Raw genomic sequence first — 21,225 nt, forward strand, 5'->3', positions numbered from 1 at the left:
GCAATCGATCCTGACATTTTAAAAGTTTCTTAATTTAATTCGATTGTGACGTCAACATCATCAAGGTGAGCATTACCAGGTAACTCTAACAATTTGCATCATCATCGTCATCATCATTTCATAGGAAGTCGGCACCATCATCCTCATGAACGTCATCACATCCTTATCACTTTCATCAAATCATCGATTTGTCAGTTACAAGTTAAACTAAGGTTAGTGGATTCTTTTCTTAGTACTAAAAATCTAGTCATCTTCACTTTCATCATCATCACTTTCATCATCATCATCATCATCACAACCACAATGTGGAACTTCGGATTAAGAGGAAAGCCGAACAAGTATTTATATTTTTATTAGTAGAACAATTGAAAAGTTTAGATATAAAAGGAGAGAGAAAAAGAGAGAAAGAATAATGCAATTTTGAAACAAAATCCACTAAAAACATAACTTAAAAATAAGATAGCCTTTGTTTCAAGATGCTTTCGCGGGTTTATTTTGCCGTTTAGGGACGTATATGATCGGCTTTTTGTGCTTCGGGCGACTTCTCTTTTTCAACAATTTTCTCCCCCTAGCCGAACTATTTTGGCTGTTTTTATTTATGGACGCCACGTCAGTTTTGTTTTCATCATTTATCGGAGAGAAATTCAATTTTTTATTGCCACCACAATCACCGCTGGCATTGTCGTCGTCATCTTCATCGATGAACTTCCTCTTACCTTGTCTCGCCTCGTTAAACGTTCCATCCAGTTTGTCACCAACTTTCTCTTCTTTTACGTCCTAAGGTGAATTTTTGAAAAAAAAGTATAACAGTCTAGTAGAATGGAATCATCCTATTCAACTATCTATCTCTTTGTCATTATGGGCAAAAAAGTCCATAAAAATTCAACAACAATATTATATTATTACGTCATCATAAAAATCATCATAACTGACGTCATCGTCATCACAAATGATCATCATTAAAAAATACTTGAGAGTTTGCTAATTTCATTTTGTCTTTTTTATTTTTCTTTGTCATTTTAATTTCTTTGCTTACGTCGCCGCCGTCGTGATTACTTTCGTCATTCAGCTGCCGTTGGCATGTTTCGCTTCTATGTTTATCTGATGCCATGTTGGTTTGTTGTTGTTGAATGTTTTTGTTTTGTTGCTGTTGGTTGGCTTGTTGTAGTTGAACGTTTTTGTTTTTCTGCTTTTGTTGCATGTTTTGTTTCTGTTGTTGTTGATGGTTGTTATGTTGTTGCTTCTGATGTTCTTTCATTTTATGTTCCTTGTCAAGTAGTTGTTGTCGTTTTTGTGGCTGTAGCTGATGCCTCGGACACACGCCACCACAACCATCGACATCGGCCACAGCGACGTCAACCTTCCTCTCAAAACAAGCCACAAAGAAGCCATTAGTTAGATCTTTCGACGGATTCAACCTCACACACTTCGTCAGGTCACTGCCATCACTATCATCACCATCATCTTTTGTCATGGTACTATTACTAATTTTATCCATTTCATTTTTATTTTCCTTCTTCCTTCTTTCAGATTCGCGCACTGCATCATCATTATCATCATCAACTTCCATGTTGTTATCATCATTATCACCACCACAACCAGCAGTATTATCATCACTAATGTTTTTGGGAATTCCCCTCGAGATTATTTCCGGAAAAATCCTGACCAACCGGAAGTGTTTGTTTCTCTGGAGAGCGTCCAGTACGACGTCTTCATTTTCCTCTTTGTGGATGGAGCATGTCGAGTAGACCAGCCGCTGAACGGATGGAAAGTTCCTCATGGCGTGGTTCAGTAGCATCGATTGGAAATTCGACAGCGATTTCAACCGACCAATCAATAGCTTACTTTTTGACGACGACGTTGTGACGTCATTGCTGTCGTCGTCAACGTCGTATCTGTCAAGGATTCCTGACGTAATGACGTGATGGGAAGGAGTATATTAGATTTTATATTCATTGAACAAGTTGAGTTATCTATTTGTAAAATGAGGCAAGCAAAGTGAGTTCAGTCAACAGTGAACAATTGATTTAGCTTGGTCAATTAACTGACCAACAACTCGATCAACATATCAATTGTACTATCAACCAATCAAACACATCCATCCAACCAACCAACCAACCAAAGAAACAGACCAACCAACCAACCGACCGACCGATCAACCAGCCCACCGACCTGACCCACTGCAAGATGGATCGACCAGCATGAACTCAACGTCGTCGTAAGAGCTGCCACAGCCAGCATCATTAGCATTTCTGCCCTTCCAGTTCACGGTCAGGAAATCCAAATTTTTGCACACTGCACAAAGCACTCCCGCCTTCAGCAGCATCGTCTGCATGGTTGAGAATCTGTGCGCATCACGATCAAATGCATGGATCTTCCTGTGTAACGTGGAAATTGTTTATCTATTTTATTTATTTTTTTTTTGAAAAATTACTGCTTCCAATTATCATTCGTGATGAATAAATATAGACAACAGCACCACGATCATTGTCACCATTGCCATCAGGGTGTCATTAAAATTTTATTCTAATCTGTCATTAAAATCATCGTCAATATCGCCATCATCACCACTATCCCATTATCACCACCACCACCATCATCATCACCATCATCATCAGCACATCAGCCCAAACCCTTTGTTCTCCATGATAGCAGCCAGGTATGAAGTTTTGTTTCCGGGAGCTGCACAGCTGTCAATCACTTTGCTGCCTGGGGGAGGAGCCAGTGCTGAGGCAGCTAAGCAGCTGGCCTGTGATGTCGTCAATAAATCGATCACTCAAAAAAATCAACTAATCCATCCATCGATTCTTTCATTCATTTATTAATTAATTAATTCATTCATTAACTTATTTGTGCAATCAAATAACTGAATGTTCATTCAACATTCTTTTGAATGATAACCAAAAAATAACTAACTCAACCAGCCAACCAACCAACCAACCAACCAGCCAGCCAACCAACCAGCCAGCCAACCAACCAGCCAGCCAGCCAACCAACCAGCCAGCCAACCATTCAACCAACCAACCAACCTTATCTTGCAAAATGATGTCTCCCCTATCATAGAGCATGTGACCAAAGAATGAGGTACCAGGATGGAAAACCAGGAGGTCCTTCAACGTGTAGTCTGTCATGAACTCTTTGGCCTTCAATTTGCCCACCTCAGTCAGAAATCTGTTTTTTTTTCATAATTTTTCAAAAATTAAATAAATTTAAATAAAATTAGAACAATGATAACTTTTATTTTAATTTGATAACAAAAATATTTGAAAAATTAGTTACATCAAATAGTGAAAACAAATCACAACTTTGAATAAAATACGCCAAAGAAAAAATAATTTTTAAAGACTATGATGAACAACTTATCAAGAAAAAATAAAACATACTCGTTGTAATCACGGCAAATGTGTCTGACGTGTATGAAGCCATCCTTCTGGAAATGTTCAACGACATCAGCGGTGGTCGCCTGAAGTGTGTTCACTCGCACGTACCTCGGCAACTTAACTGACGTAAAAATATGAATGATATTTGAAATATGAAGTCAACTATGAAAGGCCATATTTTTAGACTATAAATAAATATTTGACAAAATTGCAATTATATGCTAATAAATTTATTCATACAAATCATGCAAAATTATATACTATAGAAAAAATTCAAATATTTTTAATATTAAAAAAATATATTTAAATAGAAATAATAACAAGAGGGTTGAAAATAATTAAATAAATCTACAATAATCAACAATAATCATCTTACAAATATTTATTGAAACACTCATAAAAAAATGTATACATTGCCAGAAAGTAATCACAATGAAATGGACATTTAATAAAATTATTAAAGAAATACTTTTGGTTTCTTCATCTCCTTGCACGACCAGCTCATTATTCTCATTTAACTTTTTGCTGGATTTCAAAAAATTCAACTGAACATTCAACGCCGATGAACTTTTGTTAAGCACTGCCTGCTCAAAAATAAGAAATATCTCAAATTTGACTGTCCATTATTTGGTCATTATTTAATCACATTTTAAATTTAATTATTTCAAAATTAATTTATTAACAATACAAATGTTATAATATTTCAACAAAATTCTTTCAATAATGCACTGAAAATGTACAAAATGTTAAATGAAGAATTGTTGTAATGTTGTTAAAAACATTCACTAGCCAGTAAATTTTGTGGCAACTGATCCGAGCTGCCAAAGAGGAACTCGTAGAGTACGACTGTCAACAGGCTTCCATCTTTTAGTGACTTTTCTTTTTTCAGAGTCGGACATTTTTTGATGATTTCTTTGAGGATAGTTGAGTACTTTATGGTCTCCGATAGCAATGCATTCAATTTCTTTTTGTTCTAATGTTCAAGTTCAAACAGAATTTTTAAACATAAGTTTTAATGATAAAAAAATTTACATAAAACCAAAAAATTGGAAAATAAATTTCAATTCAAATGAAAGGTCAAACAAAATCATCTTAGCAAACACGAAAATGGAAAGAAATGTTGGGAAAACAAATGACATTCAAATAAGATGGCTGATGTAACTCTGAAAAAAATAAAAAAATACTTAATTATCAAAATTAAAGTTTTTCAAGTTTTATAGCAGCATTAAGAAAAAAGAAAACCAGCCTAGCCAGGCCACAGAGCATCAAAAGACTGCTAGTCCCTGACTTATGGCTATGGGGCATACCTGATCAATTCTACAAATTGTTAATTAGAATCTAAGGTTCTTAAAACTTTTTACTTCTTCATGAATTGCCTGAGTGAGCTCCGGACACGAACAATTTTTTTGCCTCTTTTTTTTATTTTATTTATTTTTTTTCATTTTGATTTTTATAGAACATTGAATGTCAACCTAATTTTTAAAAATTTTTTCATAAATTTGTTTGCACTTCATTTTATTTAATTTATAATTCATTTCATTCCCAGTGCAATAGCTTGTCATCGTCATGGACGTCATGTAAAAATCATTGTAGGCTGTACTTGTACTGTATTGATTCAAAAGCCAAATGAATGAAACCTGAAAAAGTGAAAACCAAGGCAAATCCAAATGAAATAAAAATGAATGAAATGCTAGGCCAGTGAATAGTTGAAATTGAAGTGAACCAGAGACTAATTTACTACATTTAATCTTAATGTAAAACATTAAGACTACGTACATGGAAAAAGACTAACATACTACTTAATTTAATTTACTACTACTCTAATAATACTACTTAAAAATGGACTAATTTATTACCAACTTTGTATTTGCAGTTGTAGACCATATTCTTCAGACCACCTTTCTTATTTTCAATCATATTCAAAATTCGACCGGCTTCATTATAGAGAGACATTTTGTCTATAATTAGCAAAATAGATACTTAAATAAGCAAATAGATTACATAAATAAGCAAATAGATTACATAAATAAACAAATAGATTACATAAATAAGCAAATAGATACTTTATCTGAATAATTTTTAACTAAAAAATAACTAAAACCAAAAACACGTGTATGGCGTTTACGTTTATGTTTGCATTTTATGTGTAAAAATTAGTCTCTATGAAAGAGAAAAAACTGGTTTAGCGCAATTTATTTCCAGTCTTGCATGATTCCATACCATCACATTACCAATGTAATTCGGTTACAACGAGCACACAATATTATAAATCCAGTATAAAATGTAAATATATATATATATATATACATACATATACAATTATTGATGAAAATTACAGCTAACACGAAACATGCTACAATTTTCATCCATAATTAAATTTCTGACAATCTTGATCCAATATGTATATATATATATTTATTTTTTTATATGTATATATATGTATATATCAATGTAAATAGATATTTTTGTCCAGGGTATATGAGCTTTGACCTATCTGGCCCCCCACGTCTGTTTTGCAGTGAGAGAGAATTGCATTTATCTGTCGAAAATTTGTGTATGTTTCAATTTAATACATCAAACTTTTAATTTTTCCAATTCACTTAATGATCTGAACAAGAGTAGAATGAAAGCTAACACGCAGAATCATTGTTTGAAGATTTTCGTGCCTGCACATGTTCGAGAGAACGTAGATGAAGGCCGATATGTAGATGCACCCTAATTCTGGGTTTCTTATTGACACGTATTCTAAATTGTTATAAAAAAAATTGTTTGTAGTATATTTATAATAATGATTAATACAAAAATATCGTTTATGAAATTTTAAACCTAAACAGAATCTAAATAGAAAATGTTGCAACAAAGAGGTTACGTAAGCTAGTAAGAACATTTGCACTTTAGACAGATGCTCTGCTTCCTGAGCCGACAAATTTTTGACATGAACATGCTCCAAAATTTATGGAAAATAAAAAACTACATTAAAAGCCTTCTTGTGATGGATTGTGGATCAAGTTAACGCCATTTATGCCGTGAAATGATTCCTCCAATTAAACTGTTTACTGTTAATCAGAGAGAGAGAGAGAGGAGAGAGAGAGAGAGAGAGAGGAGAGAGAGAGAAAGAGAGAGAGAGAGAGAGAGAGAGAGAAAGAGAGAGAGTGAGAGAGAGAGAGAGAAAAAAAGAGAGTTGCATTTATCTTTTCAAATTTTCATACATAAATAAACAGACAAGAGTTAGTAAACCAGGCTAAAAATATATCGTTATTAGTGATATGAAAGAATTTTTAATCATCTATATCATTCTATAGAAAGGCATTAAAATTAAATAAACTCGTAAAAATTAATAACTAACCTTCAACTGTACTGAAAAGTCTAATGACGTCTGCTTTGTCGTGTCTGTCATTAATAGGAGGGATGGCAGTGGTACAGCTTGACTCGTAGTCGGCACTGGCTGATTCACACTTATTAAACAATGTTCCACATGGATAGGATTTTTTATCTTGTTTTTGGCACAAAAAAATTAAATAACTGTTGTAAAAAAAAGGATTTAGATGGAAACAAATACATTTGAAAAATGTTTGACAATCTGCATATATATAAAGTTTTCAGTGTTTGATCATACAGGAAAATAAAAATAACCGAACAAATTCATGGTCATTATGTTGAATATAAACTAGCGTGTAATTAAAAATAAATAACACTTGTATTAATAAATACTTACTGCCAAGACAACATTGAAAGATGAAAATTTTCGGAACTCCCTTCAGACCAGGACAATTGACGCCATCAAAGTTATTGACGATATCAGAGAATGCATGAAGTCTTCCATCTGCATCGTAGCAACCTCCAATCGTGCCGTGGCTCATAATTATCATAATCCATACGTTGTGGCTTTCATTCGAAGTGTTCAAATATGAACGCTCTTCTACAATAAATTCATCCATTTCCTAGAGAAAACAATGTTTAGAATAGAAAAATTGCGTAAAAATTGAATTTTTTAAAAATGTGGTCAACTTGCAAAATGCGAGAATGAAGAGAGTAAGTACAATAAAAAAAATATGACAGAAAATCAAATTTAGAAAAATGATTTCAACTTTGTTTATCAGAAGTATCTTGTCAACCGAAATTGAATGTAGAAATGTATAAAACAGGAACTTACGTACGAAACTTTGTGCGTGCATGTGAATGAAACAAAAAAATAAAGCAAAAATTGAAAAATAGAAATATTAAATAAAACAACGAAGATATGTATAAGTAACAAAAAATGCAAAAAAGTATTTGAGGTTGATGAACTGACAGACTGGTGGTACAAAGATATAGGGGAGAGAAATTTCTGAAACGGCGGATGAAGAGGTGTGGAAGTTTTGATGGTAAACCATTTTGCAGATGTTTGGAATGAAATTTTGTAGATGTCTAAAACAAAATTTAAAAAATAACAGCATTGGTCAAAACGACCTCGTAAATAGCTGGTTAATATATTTGAATTACATTTTCGTGAGATGATGAAATTCAACTAACTTTTTTTGACAGTTCAGTTTTGCCAATGACATCATATTTCATGAGACCGAACAATTCTTTCAAGTTTTCAAAATCTTTTTCTGAGCCATCCCTTCTAGCCTTATTCCCATTATCAAAATTGATGTTGATTATGACAACACGATTTTTGTAATTCTTGTTCACTGGATAAATACATTGCAACTGAAAGTAAAATGTAGAGCAATATGGAATGGAGAATTAAACGACCAAAGCAAAAACAACTAATGACGTTATAGTTATACACATACACACCGCGTAGTTGAGTGTTGAATACTTGCTTTTTTTCATCAGATAATCATTGTTGATCAACTCAAGTTCACCGTCAACTAGTTTAAGCAAGCGAAATGTTTTACAAGTTATATAAGTTATTAATAATAAGTTTATTTAGTGATTATTTGAATGTAAAAAAAACTCAAAAACAATTCGAAATCAAAGTTGCTTGAAAAAAAACAATTTTTTCGGATTTCATACCAAAAGTAGTTTGCATAAAAACAGAGACTGAACAATAATTACTAATTTTGCCGGCAATAGCTTTTGCCTGTTCGTCTCCCCAGAGAGGTTTCGGATCAGGTTCGAGAATTTCAATAGCATGAGTTTGGCCTGTTGATTGGAGAGCTTGGATAAAACCTTCATACGCTTTGGGCCCTCTCCTGGGCAGCAAATCCAGCAGATATCCAATCTGCCTCATCTCCGTTCCTGAGTGCTTAAGAAATAATAAATTTCAATTTTTTTAACCTAGAAAGAGGTTCAAAATTAGTGACGGATCTAGACAACTTTGATGGAGAGGGGAGGGCAAAAATTTCGAGGGTGTTTAAAAATATTGAAATGATGTGACGGGTGGCTGATGACATTTTTTGCTCATTACGACATGTTTGGTTGAATTTCCACGTAAAACGCTGTTTTTCATGTGTAAAAAATGAGCTTTACTGTTATTTAATACAAATTCTGGGAGGCTGCCTAGACATGCCACTGAGTGTAATAAGCTTTAAACCATTTTTAACCTCAAATCAAACTTTAGTTAATCTTGAAAACCAGTCATGCTAAATAAAACAAATATTCATAATCTATTTTCTAATTCAAACGTTTGAAAAATTTTCAAGTCCTTGCAGATTTTTTTGGTAGAATTTTAGTTCAAGTATCAATAATCTAAAATTGAGTATAGAGAGAGAAGCAATGCATAGGAAAAATGTCAATAGATTAAGAAAGAAAGGCAAGTCCAATGAGCATTTCTATTAAGATTTAAGAATTGGAGAAAGTAAAAAAAAACCAATTGTAATTGTTGTAAAGAAGTGCTTTTTGGTGAATAAGATTCCAAAATGTCTTTGAACCAACCAATAAATTTTAAAAAATTGAAAATAAATATAAATGAAATGTTCACGTAATAAACTTTAACTTTCATATCATCTTGAGTCTCTTCATTCAGAATATTGTATTGCCGCAGTTCGGCGTAGAAAGAGGGGCTTATTTTTATTTCCTTCATCAAGTTCAATCTTTTTGAATTAAGGAGGTTTCTTTTTGAAAATTAGTAATTTTAATTTAGTTAGGCATAAGTAAGTTGTTTTAACATTTAATATTCAACAATTCATTTATTAATTAAAAAATTAAATGATTAAAAAAAGATCAGCAATTAATTTTAATGGAAGAGATCAAATATCAAATTATACATTCAATAACGGTGTTTTTTAATTTATTTTATATTTATTTATAAAATACAAAACTATAAATAAAAAAATATAAAAATTATTAAATAAAAAAAATAAAGCTAATCTAATGCTAAAGTAATTTTAGCTGAAGTACTTTTAGTTTAGTTTTTTAGCTGAAGTAATTTTTTGAACAGAAATTTCATTTTTACAACTAACATTTTTTTTTCATTCATGATGTTCAAATGCTTCCAACTTCACTAAAAAATGTACAAAATCAACTGGCAATAGGAATAGAGCTTCCGAGTTACAGCTTTGGATATATATAATATATAAATATAATATCCATGGTTAGATCTTTCTCTTAGGTTTTTCCCAAAAGTTAGGGTTTTTCCAATTTCAAATTTTGTAAGAATGGCTGGCCTAGTTTGATAAAAATAAAATCGCCGGTGGTACTCTTATCCAAGGGTAGTACGTCTATGTGTGGCGCTTTTTTTATAAAATAATATTTTAATTATTACAAATAATTTAAAAATATATTTTTATTTACAAATTTTTTATAGGTTTAATAAAATTGAAAAGTAATTTGAAACGATTTGCCCATTGACTGTGTTGTGCCATATTGTCATTTCTTTGCTCAATGAAATAATTTTGACATTTGTGTAATAATAAATAAAATAGACTCTTGACTTGTGGATTGATTTTACAGACTTCAATTAAAATGTAAAATTATTATTTAGTAGATTTATTTTCTTACGTTTTTTTTAGTGTCAATTAATTATCTTTTCAGACAGATATTTTTTGTCTATTGAGTTGATATTCACTATTGTTGTTTTTATTTAACTTTAATAGTTAATTTTTTAATGTTTGTTGTTTTTATGCTTTAATAATTAATTATTTTAATTTAGTATAAATTTAAAAACATTAAAGTTTTATTCACATCATGATTGTTTTTTTTTAATTTTTTTTTCTCGGGACTCAATTTTAAAATGATAGCAATTAAATAAATAACAATTAATTATACTCAATTATACTTGAGCATATTATATATAAGAAAAGACAGAGAATATCAATATATATTATATATTGATATTCTCTGTCTTTTCTTTATTTATTAAATAAAGTTTATTTTATTAACATATTGAATGAAATGATTTACTTATTATTTATATTTTTTATCCTTCTTATTTCTAATAATTCCAAGTTGTAGTGAATTTTAAATTAAATTTAAAGAAAAATTTTTCCTAGTTAATAAAATTTAAAAATAAATTTTTGAATCAATATTAAATTAAAAGTTGTTTAACTGTCAAATAAAAACTATATTAAAAGAATTCTTTTTTAAAATTAAAAATTATTTTTATTTCAGACATCAAACAATTCTGACAATGTTTATGAAATCTTGTTGGTGGTGCCTTTTGTTTCTTTTATCATGTCTGATGTTCTCCAAAGTTTTCCCTGATGTTATTGTGGTTAGTTTATTAATTGATTTTGTTGAATTGAATTAGCTAATTATTAGCATATCAGACTATTTATTAAAAAATATAAGATAATTAGAATGTCTATGGTGAAACCATAATATCATCCACCTCAGATGTTAGAATTTATTTTATGGTCCCAACGCAGATCTTACTTAATTATAAATAGTTATGTCATATGTGTTGTTTTCAGTATTGTAAAAAATAAGGGTTATGATATATGTTATCTTTTATTAAACAATTTTATAAATTTAGTTGAATTTTTTTAATTATGTATATATATATATATATATATATATCTATATTCTATATGCTATTCATTTTATTCAAGTTGCAACTAAATTAAAGTGCAATACTTCTATGTTTATCAGCAAGTTAGTTGATTAAAAATTTTTTTTAAATTACATCAAGCTGAATGAGCAGAATGAAACTGTGCTAACATTACACTCATTGCAAGCTAGATTTGGAGATGAGATTCCTAGTTCTGGCATATTTGTAAGATTATTTTTATCATTCATTCATCTATTACTCATTCATTCATCCATCATTCACTCATTCATTCATCCATTCATTTATTCATTCATTCTCTTTTGATTTATTACATTTCAAATTCGATTTCAATTATTTTAGTAAATTATAGTTCCAGAATGTTGTAATAAAATTTTCTTCATTATGAAAAAGAACAGTTAAGTTTTATTTCATATCATACTACTGCATATGCATGAAATGACAATTTTGATATGTTTATATTATTCTTTGGATGTGTGTAGTTTATTCATTAGAGAGACAGAGCAGAGAGAGAGAGAGAGAGAGAGAGAGAGAGACCTACTTCTAAATTTAATATTTCATTTGTTTACTGAGAGTTTGGTTGTCATTTCGATTGTTCTAGGGACATGGAAATGTGGTGGAGCCATTGGAAGCTTGCACCAGAAACATAACACCGACCCGTCACGGCAGCAATCATTCTCATCACCCCAACTACTTTGCCATCGTCAAGAGAAGGGGCTGCAATTTTTATGATAAGGTAGGTAGGTAGGTAGGTTGGTTGATTGGATGGTGTTTTTGCGTCTGAGTATGTAGAGTTTCTTATAGGCTTTTTTTCATCACTGATGTTTTTCTAATCTGAGAAGATCCCTAATTATTTTTGGCCCTAGATGTACATATGCATGTATTTATGTCTTTGTGTATGTATGTATGTATGTGTATTGCTGATGTTTTTCTAATGTTAACTGTTTATATGGTTAAATATGTATGTTATCAATCCCATTACATCACCGGCATTAGTTGCCAATATTCATAGTAGGTTTATCAAAATTGTTTCTAATAAATTCATCACTGTGGTTAGTATTTTTAGGTATTGTACTCTGTGCTACTGCATTACTATAGTATTCATGCTATTCACAATGGTAATCAGGTGATAGCTAATTATATGATGTTGATCAGATGATAGCTAATTACAATAAATGCCATCATTCTGTTGTTTGCTGTGCTGATGATTGATTGCTCTCAACACTTTGTCCTCTATTTGTCTTTGTGTCTTTGTGTCAAAGATTATCTCCTCATGTAGCTTCATATATTCATTTATTTTTCTTAGAAAATCGTCCTTAATCATTGTTAATCGTTATCGATAATAAAGGATGCACCTTCTAGATATTCTCACACTCCTAGATATCATCACCATCATTTAATTACCTCATGGTGGAAAAAGATTTTTTTTCAATTTAAATGTGGCCATAGTTCACTCAATTTACATATTTATGTGTGTATACCATTCAAATGTTAATATTATTGTTGTTATTATTATTATTATTGTTGTTGTTATTATTATAATTATTATTATTTTTATTTTTGTTATTATTGCACATTCATTTGTGCTTGTATAGTTTTTTTTTCCATAACAGAAAAGGAATCAAAGATTGTGAATTGACTTTTTTGAAAAAAAAAATTGACCTTAAGTTTCTTATCAATATCATTAATTATTATCACTAATATCATCGTTAATATCATCATTATTATAATTATTATCATCGTTATATTATTATCATTATATTATTATATTATTATCATAATCGTCAACATCATTATTACTATCACCATCATCATCGTCAACATCATTATTACAACATCATTATTACTATCGCCATCATCATCATCACTATTTCTATCATCATCATCATCGTCTCCATCATTATTACTACCACATGGCAGGTAAGAAATGCAGAACTAGCGAACTACACGGCGGCCATAGTGTACAACGTAGACTCTGACGACATCGTTACCATGACTGGCACAGATGACGAGGGTAGGTTATTATTAATATTATTATTATTTCTATTATTATTATTATTATTATTATTATTATTATTAATTATTTTCTTTTATAAAATTTTATAAATTATTTACATTTATTTATTTACAATCTTATATATTATTAATAATTTTCGATTGATTTCATTTTGATTTCATCTTTTTGGTCAATAAAAGATTGTTTTCATTATTATTATTATTATTATTATTATTATTATTATTATTATTATTATTATTTATGTTGATGGATACATTATGCAAGGGTACGTTGTGAAGATACCGTCTGTTTTCATAGGCGAGTCTTCGTTCAACAAGTTGTCACACTACCTCACATCCAAGTAGGCAGTGATGATGATGATGATGTTGGTGGTGATCATGATTATGATGATGTTGATGGTGATCATGATTATGACTATGTTGGTGGTGATCATGATTATGATGATGTTGATGGTGATCATGATTATGACTATGTTGGTGGTGATCATGATTATGATGATGTTGATGGTGATCATGATTATGACTATGTTGGTGGTGATCATGATTATGATGATGTTGATGGTGATCATGATTATGACTATGTTGGTGGTGATCATGATTATGATGATGTTGATGGTGGTTATGATTATGATGATGTTGATGGTGATCATGATTATGATCGTGGTAAAATGAGGAAAATTGATAGTGACGATTGTTTTTTAAATTTACCATTTAAATTCCGGTTGAAAATCTTGTCAAGAAATGAATGTTGATGAAGGCATTGAATATTGAAAACGCGTCCACACTACCGCTGCCTGCTGAGATCACATCACACACATAAACACGTTGAATTGAATCGAACAACACATTTAAAAGATACACGCACATTCTCTCGCACATTCTCTCATACACCCACGCACACACACACAAACTTACTCACGCTTACATTGTCACAAACACACTAACTCGCACACACACACACACATAGAGCAAGCTCTTTCTTCCATATTTTAAAACATACATATACCTCGAACATCATACAGTTACTCCATGATGATATCATACGACGACTCCTACCATCCAAAGTCCGATTTGTATCTCATCGGAAGCGTTTTACTGTCCCTAGGACTAATTCTAATTTGTGGCATTCTGGTTTTTATTGTTTGTATTGTGTTGTTGTTGATGATGTTGTTGTGTTGTTGTTGATGCCGTTACTGTTGTTGATGTTGATGCTGTTGTTGCTTACAATCTGGAGAAATTATTATATTGTTGTTGTTCTGCTGTTGTTACAAACAGTAATGCTATTTGGTGTTTTGATGTTTTTTCCAATGTTGTTGTTGTTGTTGTTTCGATTGTTTATAGGTTTTTGTTCCACCAGTGGACTAAATGTTCTCTTGAATACATTTAATTAATTGTATTCGTGTACAAAGATGAACTGAATTGATTCAATGTTGTTGAACCTCTCGGTGACAGGTCTCTAAGATGATCTTCCACTATGGAAGGAAATGCACTCATTTCCTCAGAAGTTCATGGGTCAAGAAACTGCCTACTAAGAGGTTACTGATGTTTGTGGCTGTTTGTGGCTGTTGTTGTGGTTGTTTGCGGTTGTTGTTGGGGTTGTTTGTGGTTGTTGTTGTGGTTATTTGTGGCTATTTGTTGTTGGTGTTGTGGTTATTTGTTGTTGGTGATGTGGTTATTTGTGGTTGTTGGGATTATTTATGATTGATATTTATGATTGTGGATGTTATCCACTGTTGATGGTCGGTTTATAAGAATGGCTGGCTGATAAAATGTTGCCGTCTCACATTGATGTTGTTTTGTCTCATAGACTGCTGCTAGATTTTTTACGCGCTTATCATTATGATTGAATGTTAGTTTTTTGCTGTTTTTTGTAAGTGGCATGCGATCATTGTATAATTTGCCAGACTCTGTGAGACCGTATGTTGTTGCTTTTGTTGGCTGGCTGGGTGTGGGTGTGTGTGTGGATGGGTGTAGTTATTTAAATGAATTAGAGCTAATTTGATGATGCTGATGATGCGACAAATGCCTGCAGGTTCATGAGAGGAGATAGGTACGAGGTCTGTGCCGTCTGCCTTGAAGACTACTCCTTCTTTGATAAACTTCGAATACTACCCTGCTCACATGGTTGGCCTGGATGGATGGATGAGTTGATGGATGGATGGAAAAGTTGATGGATGGATGGACGGACGGGTGGATAATAGATGAATGAATGGAATTGGATGATGGATGAGTTAGAAAATAATGAGTTCTTTTGATGATTGAATAGTTATAATTACGAGAATTATAAATGAACTTATTAGTCGACTAAAAGTTTTTCATTCATTTTGGAACACATGACAAACTGTATCCTGTGAACTAATCGTATGCATGCGTAAAAGAGTGGTGTTGAACTTGGTGTTGAACAAGTCCGAAGAATGTTACTTCTGCATGGTTGTCTTAATAATATTCAAACTGTATATTCGTTACTTGTACACTTTAATAAATCTCTCCCGCCATCTCTCTCTCACTTTCTGCCTCTCTCACTCCCTTGCTATCTTCTAACTCACAGCTTTTCATCAGAAGTGCATTGACCCCTGGCTGACGCGCAACAAACAAACATGTCCACTGTGCAACAAGAGAGTTCGTTCGGTTGGAGATGGTGAAGATGCGGTGAGGAGTGGCGAGGAGAGATTCTCTGAACTGTCAGACGAGAGGACACCGCTGGTTGGAAGTTTGCTGGAAGGTCAGCTACTTTGATGCACTTTGAAAACTTTTGATGAGATGCTGTTTAATTTACTATGCTCAATTGTTAGTGCAATATGAGGGTTCTAATCAAATTTCCTTTAATGAAACTGAACAGAGGCAGATGTTCCCCGACCTATTCTTCAGAACATGGTTGACGTTGCAGACATATTGTCAGATCCAAACAGCAGGTCGAATGCAATTAGTAGCGGCAGGACACATGCGAATGGAAGGATTGAATCCACTGCTCAAGTTCATACATCCAACGTAAACTTCAATCAAGATATGGATGACAGGAGAGATATTGAGGACGAGGAAGAGGAGCGTAACAACGGTAACGGTGGTGATATTGGCAACAACAACAACAACAACAATATTAACGTAAATGTTGACAATGACATTAGCATTAGTATCGATAATAACGACGTCAGTGATTACGAAAGTGATAATAGAAATAATGATGATGATGATAATAATAATAATAATAATAATAATAATAATAATAATAATAATAATAATAATAATAATAATAGTGGCACGACACTCACTGGGGATGAGGTAAATGTTAGGCTTGAGAATAGTGATGGCGACATGGTGAGCGTCAGACTCGAGGGAAGTGACCACGTCCGTTTGTAAAAATAAAATAAACTTTCTCAATGTCATCTTCTGAAAGTCATCTGAATGTAAAAATGTCTCCACTCTCATCGTCTGATTGTTTAGAGTTTGTTTATACTGACAGTTTATCTTTCTCTCGATGCCTTTTTTAATGTAGATTTTACGCCATTGAAATTATGTCAACAGAGTTACTCGTTTTTTAGTTATTTTCTAAAAACTTTTTGGCGTTTTTTTTTTATTCCGATTTTGTCGAAGTTTACCTATTGCAAATTGTACCCGATTTAAATATTCACAACACCTGAAACTAAACTCTCAATATTTGATTCGTTATAAGAGAGTTGTAATCATGTTGTAAACTCACCCTGCTAGCTAAACATTTTGAGATTTTTATGACTTATTTTGACTCGACAGTCACGATGTCTTCAGTTTTATACAGATTGTTTTTATTTAATTATGTTTCCATTTTTATTTAGTAAATATTTCTAGTATGTTACCTTCAGTAATTCAATGGAAATCATCATGTATGATTCTTCTATGCCAGTTAAAATTGTGATCGTCGATATATATATATATATATATATGTGTATATATATACATATATATATATATATATATATATATATATATATATATATATATATATATATATGATGTTATTAAATATTGTAAAATTTGCCGTTTATAAGAAAATTGTTTGAATCAACTGTTTTCATTTCAATTAATTCATGGGAGTTGAATTTCGCACAATACGTTTTAGAATCAAACGACTAGAGTTAAATTAAAGATACATGGTTTTAGCCAAACTTGATAGGGTTAAATAGGTGTGCATACAAAATTAAAAATAATTTTGAGTGCCTAATCGCTTTGATTAACACATGAAATGATTATTGAAAGGTTGACAAATGCGGATACGTACCTACCCAATCGAATTGACTTTAAAATTAGATTTAACAAGTTGATCTAACTATGTAATCGCAGTTGTATTTTTATCGTAAATTTCACTAGTTGTTATGTTCAAGTCAAATTTTTATTTATGTGTGAAAATTTTGGTGTCATAATTTGGAAAAAACGGGTTTCTGTTTTTTGAGAATGGCGGTGGCAGCCTTTATCAAATCTTCACTCTGCAACAACGATTGGTTAAGGAGGGCCTGAAATGATTCAAGGTATTCGAACGTTATCAACAAATTCAATTAATATCGGTTTAAATATAAATAAGCTAAAAAAACAGAATTTTAAAATAAGTAATAAGTAAAACACATCAGAAATAAAATACTGACAATCTGGTTAAGAGAATCAGTCACGGAATGATCTCTTGCGTAGATCAGACCCAACTTGGTTCCTTGGACTGCTATCGGACTTTTCGACGCAATGACATTTGCTAGTTCAAAAGCTCCAGCTAGCAACTTTTCTTTATCAGGAAATATTTTGCTGGAGGGAAAAATTTGATGATGATTATTTTTAAATGAACAAATATTAATGTTAATTAATGTTAATATCAATATTAATCGGTCATTGAAAATATTCAATTCATTCAGTCATAACTTAGAAACAAGCAAATAAATGCAGTAACGAAAAATATCGAACATTTCGACAACGTACATTCAACACCAACCTAACAAAGCCAAACTCCTTTGCTTCGTCTGGCAGAAACTTGCGACCAGTGAAGCACAATTCTCTCACCAAACTTTCATTCCCAACAATTTTTGGAAGCCTCTGCAACGTTCCAACGTCAGCTGCCAGGCCAACATCAACCTCCTGTTGGTGCGAATGTGTATGTGTCGTCGACGCATGTGCGTTGGTTCACATAAGAGCCGCATTACGGTCATAAAATTGTGAACCTTGATTTGGAACCAGGCGTCCATAGAGCAGTACCTGACGTCAGAGGCACACACCATGTCAACCCCACCACCAATGCAGGCACCATGGACAGCCGATATTACTGGCTTTGTGCACTGTTTCGATAAGAGGGGTTAAGGTTACGGTTGGACCAAATATAATTAGCAGTTTTGTGTGGAGAGATGTCACTAATCTAATCTAGAGCATTGTTTTGTTACTGCCTATTTAGGTAACAATCAATTTATTGATGTCAGCTTTGGCTGGGTTATTCTTATTCTTAGCGTTTTTGTTAAAAAAAGAATTTTCGCTATTTATAGCCATCTTAAACATTGAGAATTTCAATGTAAGGTGGTAAATTTTCAATAAATCAAATGTTTGTTGATTATTTTTATGAAAAAGTACTTTGATCTACTTTTTCAATGACAGTAAAACTTTCTTGGAATGCCCTGATCATCTTTCCAAGGGCAAACGACTTCCTTCCTGGTTCCAAATCATTCAGTGAGAAGAAACTCAAGTCACTAAGGTCCAGACCTAATTTTAAGATGAATCATTAATCTGTGATTTAAAAAATTACTCGATAATTAAATAATTAACTCGTTAATTAGAAATACTTATTAAATCTCGAATGGAACACTTTGATGATAATACTGATGATGATGAAATGGTGATCCTGACAGAAATGACTTAATGGTAAAGTGACAATGGCGTACAAGATGATGATATAGAACACCAAAGACAGTTGTAGGGTATGGAAAAAACATTTAATTACAATAATGATGTATGGTAATAGTGACATAAGAGGATAATGACGATGGCAACGACGACGAAGATGAATATGACGATGATGGTGGCACAAAGAATAATAATGATAATAATGATAATAATAATAATAATGAAGATGTTGATGACATAGATGATAACAAACATGAATGTGTAATAAGTAGAAACCCTAAGAAGTAATGAAGACCTGATGAAAAATGTTTGCCAGATCCAGATAGTACAACTGATCTGCAGTCAGGGTCATTGTTCAGTTCACTGAAACATGCCCTCATGTCTCTACAAAATTCAAAGAGATTTAAAATATTGAAATATTATCCGCAGGTTAATTTTTTAATAACCATAGACAAGATGGTAATTTAGATTGGAAAATTTATATAAATGAATGTGATACTACAACTATTTGAATGCTTTCACAATTTCTAATTTACTACTAATACTACAGCTACTGATAATAATAATAAAAGTAAAAATTATAAATATGCTTCAAATAATAATAATATTATTATTGTTAATATTAGTAAGAGAAGATATTTATTTTACAAGTAACATTTGAACACTGTTATAAAAGTGTATGATGACACAAATTTGTAAAATGTAAGTTATAAATAAATAATTTTACTTGAAAATGTGCTGTTATAACAATCTACTTTTAACTAAACTAAACGGTTGTTATTTGTCACACGATACAGATTAAAAAATAATGTTGTAGGTGGTGTTGAAAACATGATCAAATTATAATAAAGAATACAAAAAACATAAAAAAAAGTTGGAATAACTCTTGAAATTGAACATTCATAGCATTTCTTGATTCAGGTCTGTTGATCTCGACAAGGAAGACATAGTTGGTGAGATTTGATACTTTCAATGTTTCATAATTGTATTTGTTGCTCTTTGTGACTGATGTTGCAGCTGCTGCAGAACACATCTTTCTGCTTATTTGCAAGAAATTCTGAAAAACTAATTACAATAGTAAAATGAATCATAATGTAATGTTGTAATCTGAATTGTACTTTGAAAATAGGCTAGAATTCAATGCAAAACTGAACCAAAACTAACATAAATTCAAAAAAAACTATACACATTATAAATAAAACAAACACAAGAGCACTGAGGACTGAGTAGATTCTACTTCCTATATTATATAAAAAAAAATTAAGTCTTTCTAAAAAAGTCTAAAACAATAAAAATAAAAGTGAGGCAAAACTAATTCTAAACTAAATCTACTAAACTAAAGTCTAATGCTAATATTTTAAACTTAATAAAGAAACTAACAACAAAGTCATAAAATAGGCAAATCAAACTGAAGACCAATTTTAAAATTATGACAACTTTTTTCATCAACTTTGCATTTTCAATCAAATATTCATCTATAAATTAATGCCAACAACAACTCACCTAACTTGTTCATTTATATGAAATTTGAAAGTTTAAAATGTGAATACACAAAATTTAAAAAAAACCAAGTTGAGACGAGTTCGATATGTTATGTTCGATTTAAACACTTTAACATTCTAAAGGTGTAGAATTAATACTAATAACTAAAGTATGCATTTATTTATGCAAATTTGTGATTAACACAGAGTTATGTATGTTTTATTAAATTTTTTTATATATAAGTGACCTAGGTGGCTGCTATTCTTTCATTATTCCGAGATTTGCTGACGGCCAGTAGGAAACACTGGATGTATATATAAACCCTATCCATGTTCCAGCCCTTAAAGCGTGTTTTTTAAAATTGTATATTAATATGTGTGTATAGGACGTTGACCAAGAATGTTTCTAATTTGGATATGTGATATAAAGATGAATGTTTAATATATATATATATATATATATATATATATATATATATATATATATATATAATTAATAATATATTATATATATATATATATATAATTACATAAACTATTAAATATATAAATTCATATCCAAAATATTATT

At 31.3% G+C, this 21,225-nt stretch overlaps 4 protein-coding genes across 4 annotated transcripts; 1 reads left to right on the forward strand and 3 right to left on the reverse strand.

The window, feature by feature from the left end:
- Positions 1 to 1,633: 1,633 nt before the first annotated feature.
- On the reverse strand, positions 1,634 to 5,333 carry HELRODRAFT_141072 (hypothetical protein; the record flags this gene model as incomplete). The annotated part of the gene is made up of 8 exons (XM_009025385.1): positions 1,634 to 1,874; positions 2,169 to 2,378; positions 2,634 to 2,749; positions 3,030 to 3,171; positions 3,384 to 3,501; positions 3,850 to 3,960; positions 4,167 to 4,353; positions 5,241 to 5,333. Coding segments are annotated over 8 exons (1,218 nt in total), but the record flags the coding sequence as incomplete, so codon positions are not given.
- Positions 5,334 to 5,976: 643 nt separating this feature from the next.
- HELRODRAFT_177179 (hypothetical protein) lies at positions 5,977 to 8,598 on the reverse strand (the record flags this gene model as incomplete). The annotated part of the gene is made up of 6 exons (XM_009025386.1): positions 5,977 to 6,125; positions 6,727 to 6,873; positions 7,096 to 7,321; positions 7,893 to 8,072; positions 8,163 to 8,236; positions 8,382 to 8,598. 6 exons carry the CDS (start codon positions 8,596 to 8,598, stop codon positions 5,977 to 5,979), a joined length of 993 nt encoding a protein of 330 aa, XP_009023634.1.
- Positions 8,599 to 10,218: 1,620 nt separating this feature from the next.
- HELRODRAFT_193034 (hypothetical protein) lies at positions 10,219 to 17,804 on the forward strand. The gene is made up of 12 exons (XM_009025387.1): positions 10,219 to 10,273; positions 10,917 to 11,019; positions 11,437 to 11,520; positions 11,915 to 12,049; positions 13,234 to 13,327; positions 13,595 to 13,670; positions 14,352 to 14,473; positions 14,786 to 14,864; positions 15,362 to 15,453; positions 15,878 to 16,051; positions 16,169 to 17,228; positions 17,269 to 17,804. The coding sequence occupies exons 2-11, from the start codon at positions 10,936 to 10,938 to the stop codon at positions 16,684 to 16,686; spliced, it is 1,458 nt and encodes a 485-aa protein (XP_009023635.1). The 5' UTR covers positions 10,219 to 10,273; positions 10,917 to 10,935; the 3' UTR covers positions 16,687 to 17,228; positions 17,269 to 17,804.
- On the reverse strand, positions 17,718 to 20,206 carry HELRODRAFT_157486 (hypothetical protein; the record flags this gene model as incomplete). Its single annotated transcript, XM_009025388.1, has 7 exons — positions 17,718 to 17,813; positions 17,943 to 18,093; positions 18,278 to 18,420; positions 18,504 to 18,617; positions 18,914 to 19,032; positions 19,427 to 19,557; positions 20,058 to 20,206. 7 exons carry the CDS (start codon positions 20,204 to 20,206, stop codon positions 17,718 to 17,720), a joined length of 903 nt encoding a protein of 300 aa, XP_009023636.1.
- Between the last annotated feature and the right edge of the window lie 1,019 nt (positions 20,207 to 21,225).

This window comes from Helobdella robusta, assembly GCF_000326865.2.
Source record: "Helobdella robusta unplaced genomic scaffold HELROscaffold_41, whole genome shotgun sequence".
Taxonomy (NCBI): domain Eukaryota; kingdom Metazoa; phylum Annelida; class Clitellata; order Rhynchobdellida; family Glossiphoniidae; genus Helobdella; species Helobdella robusta.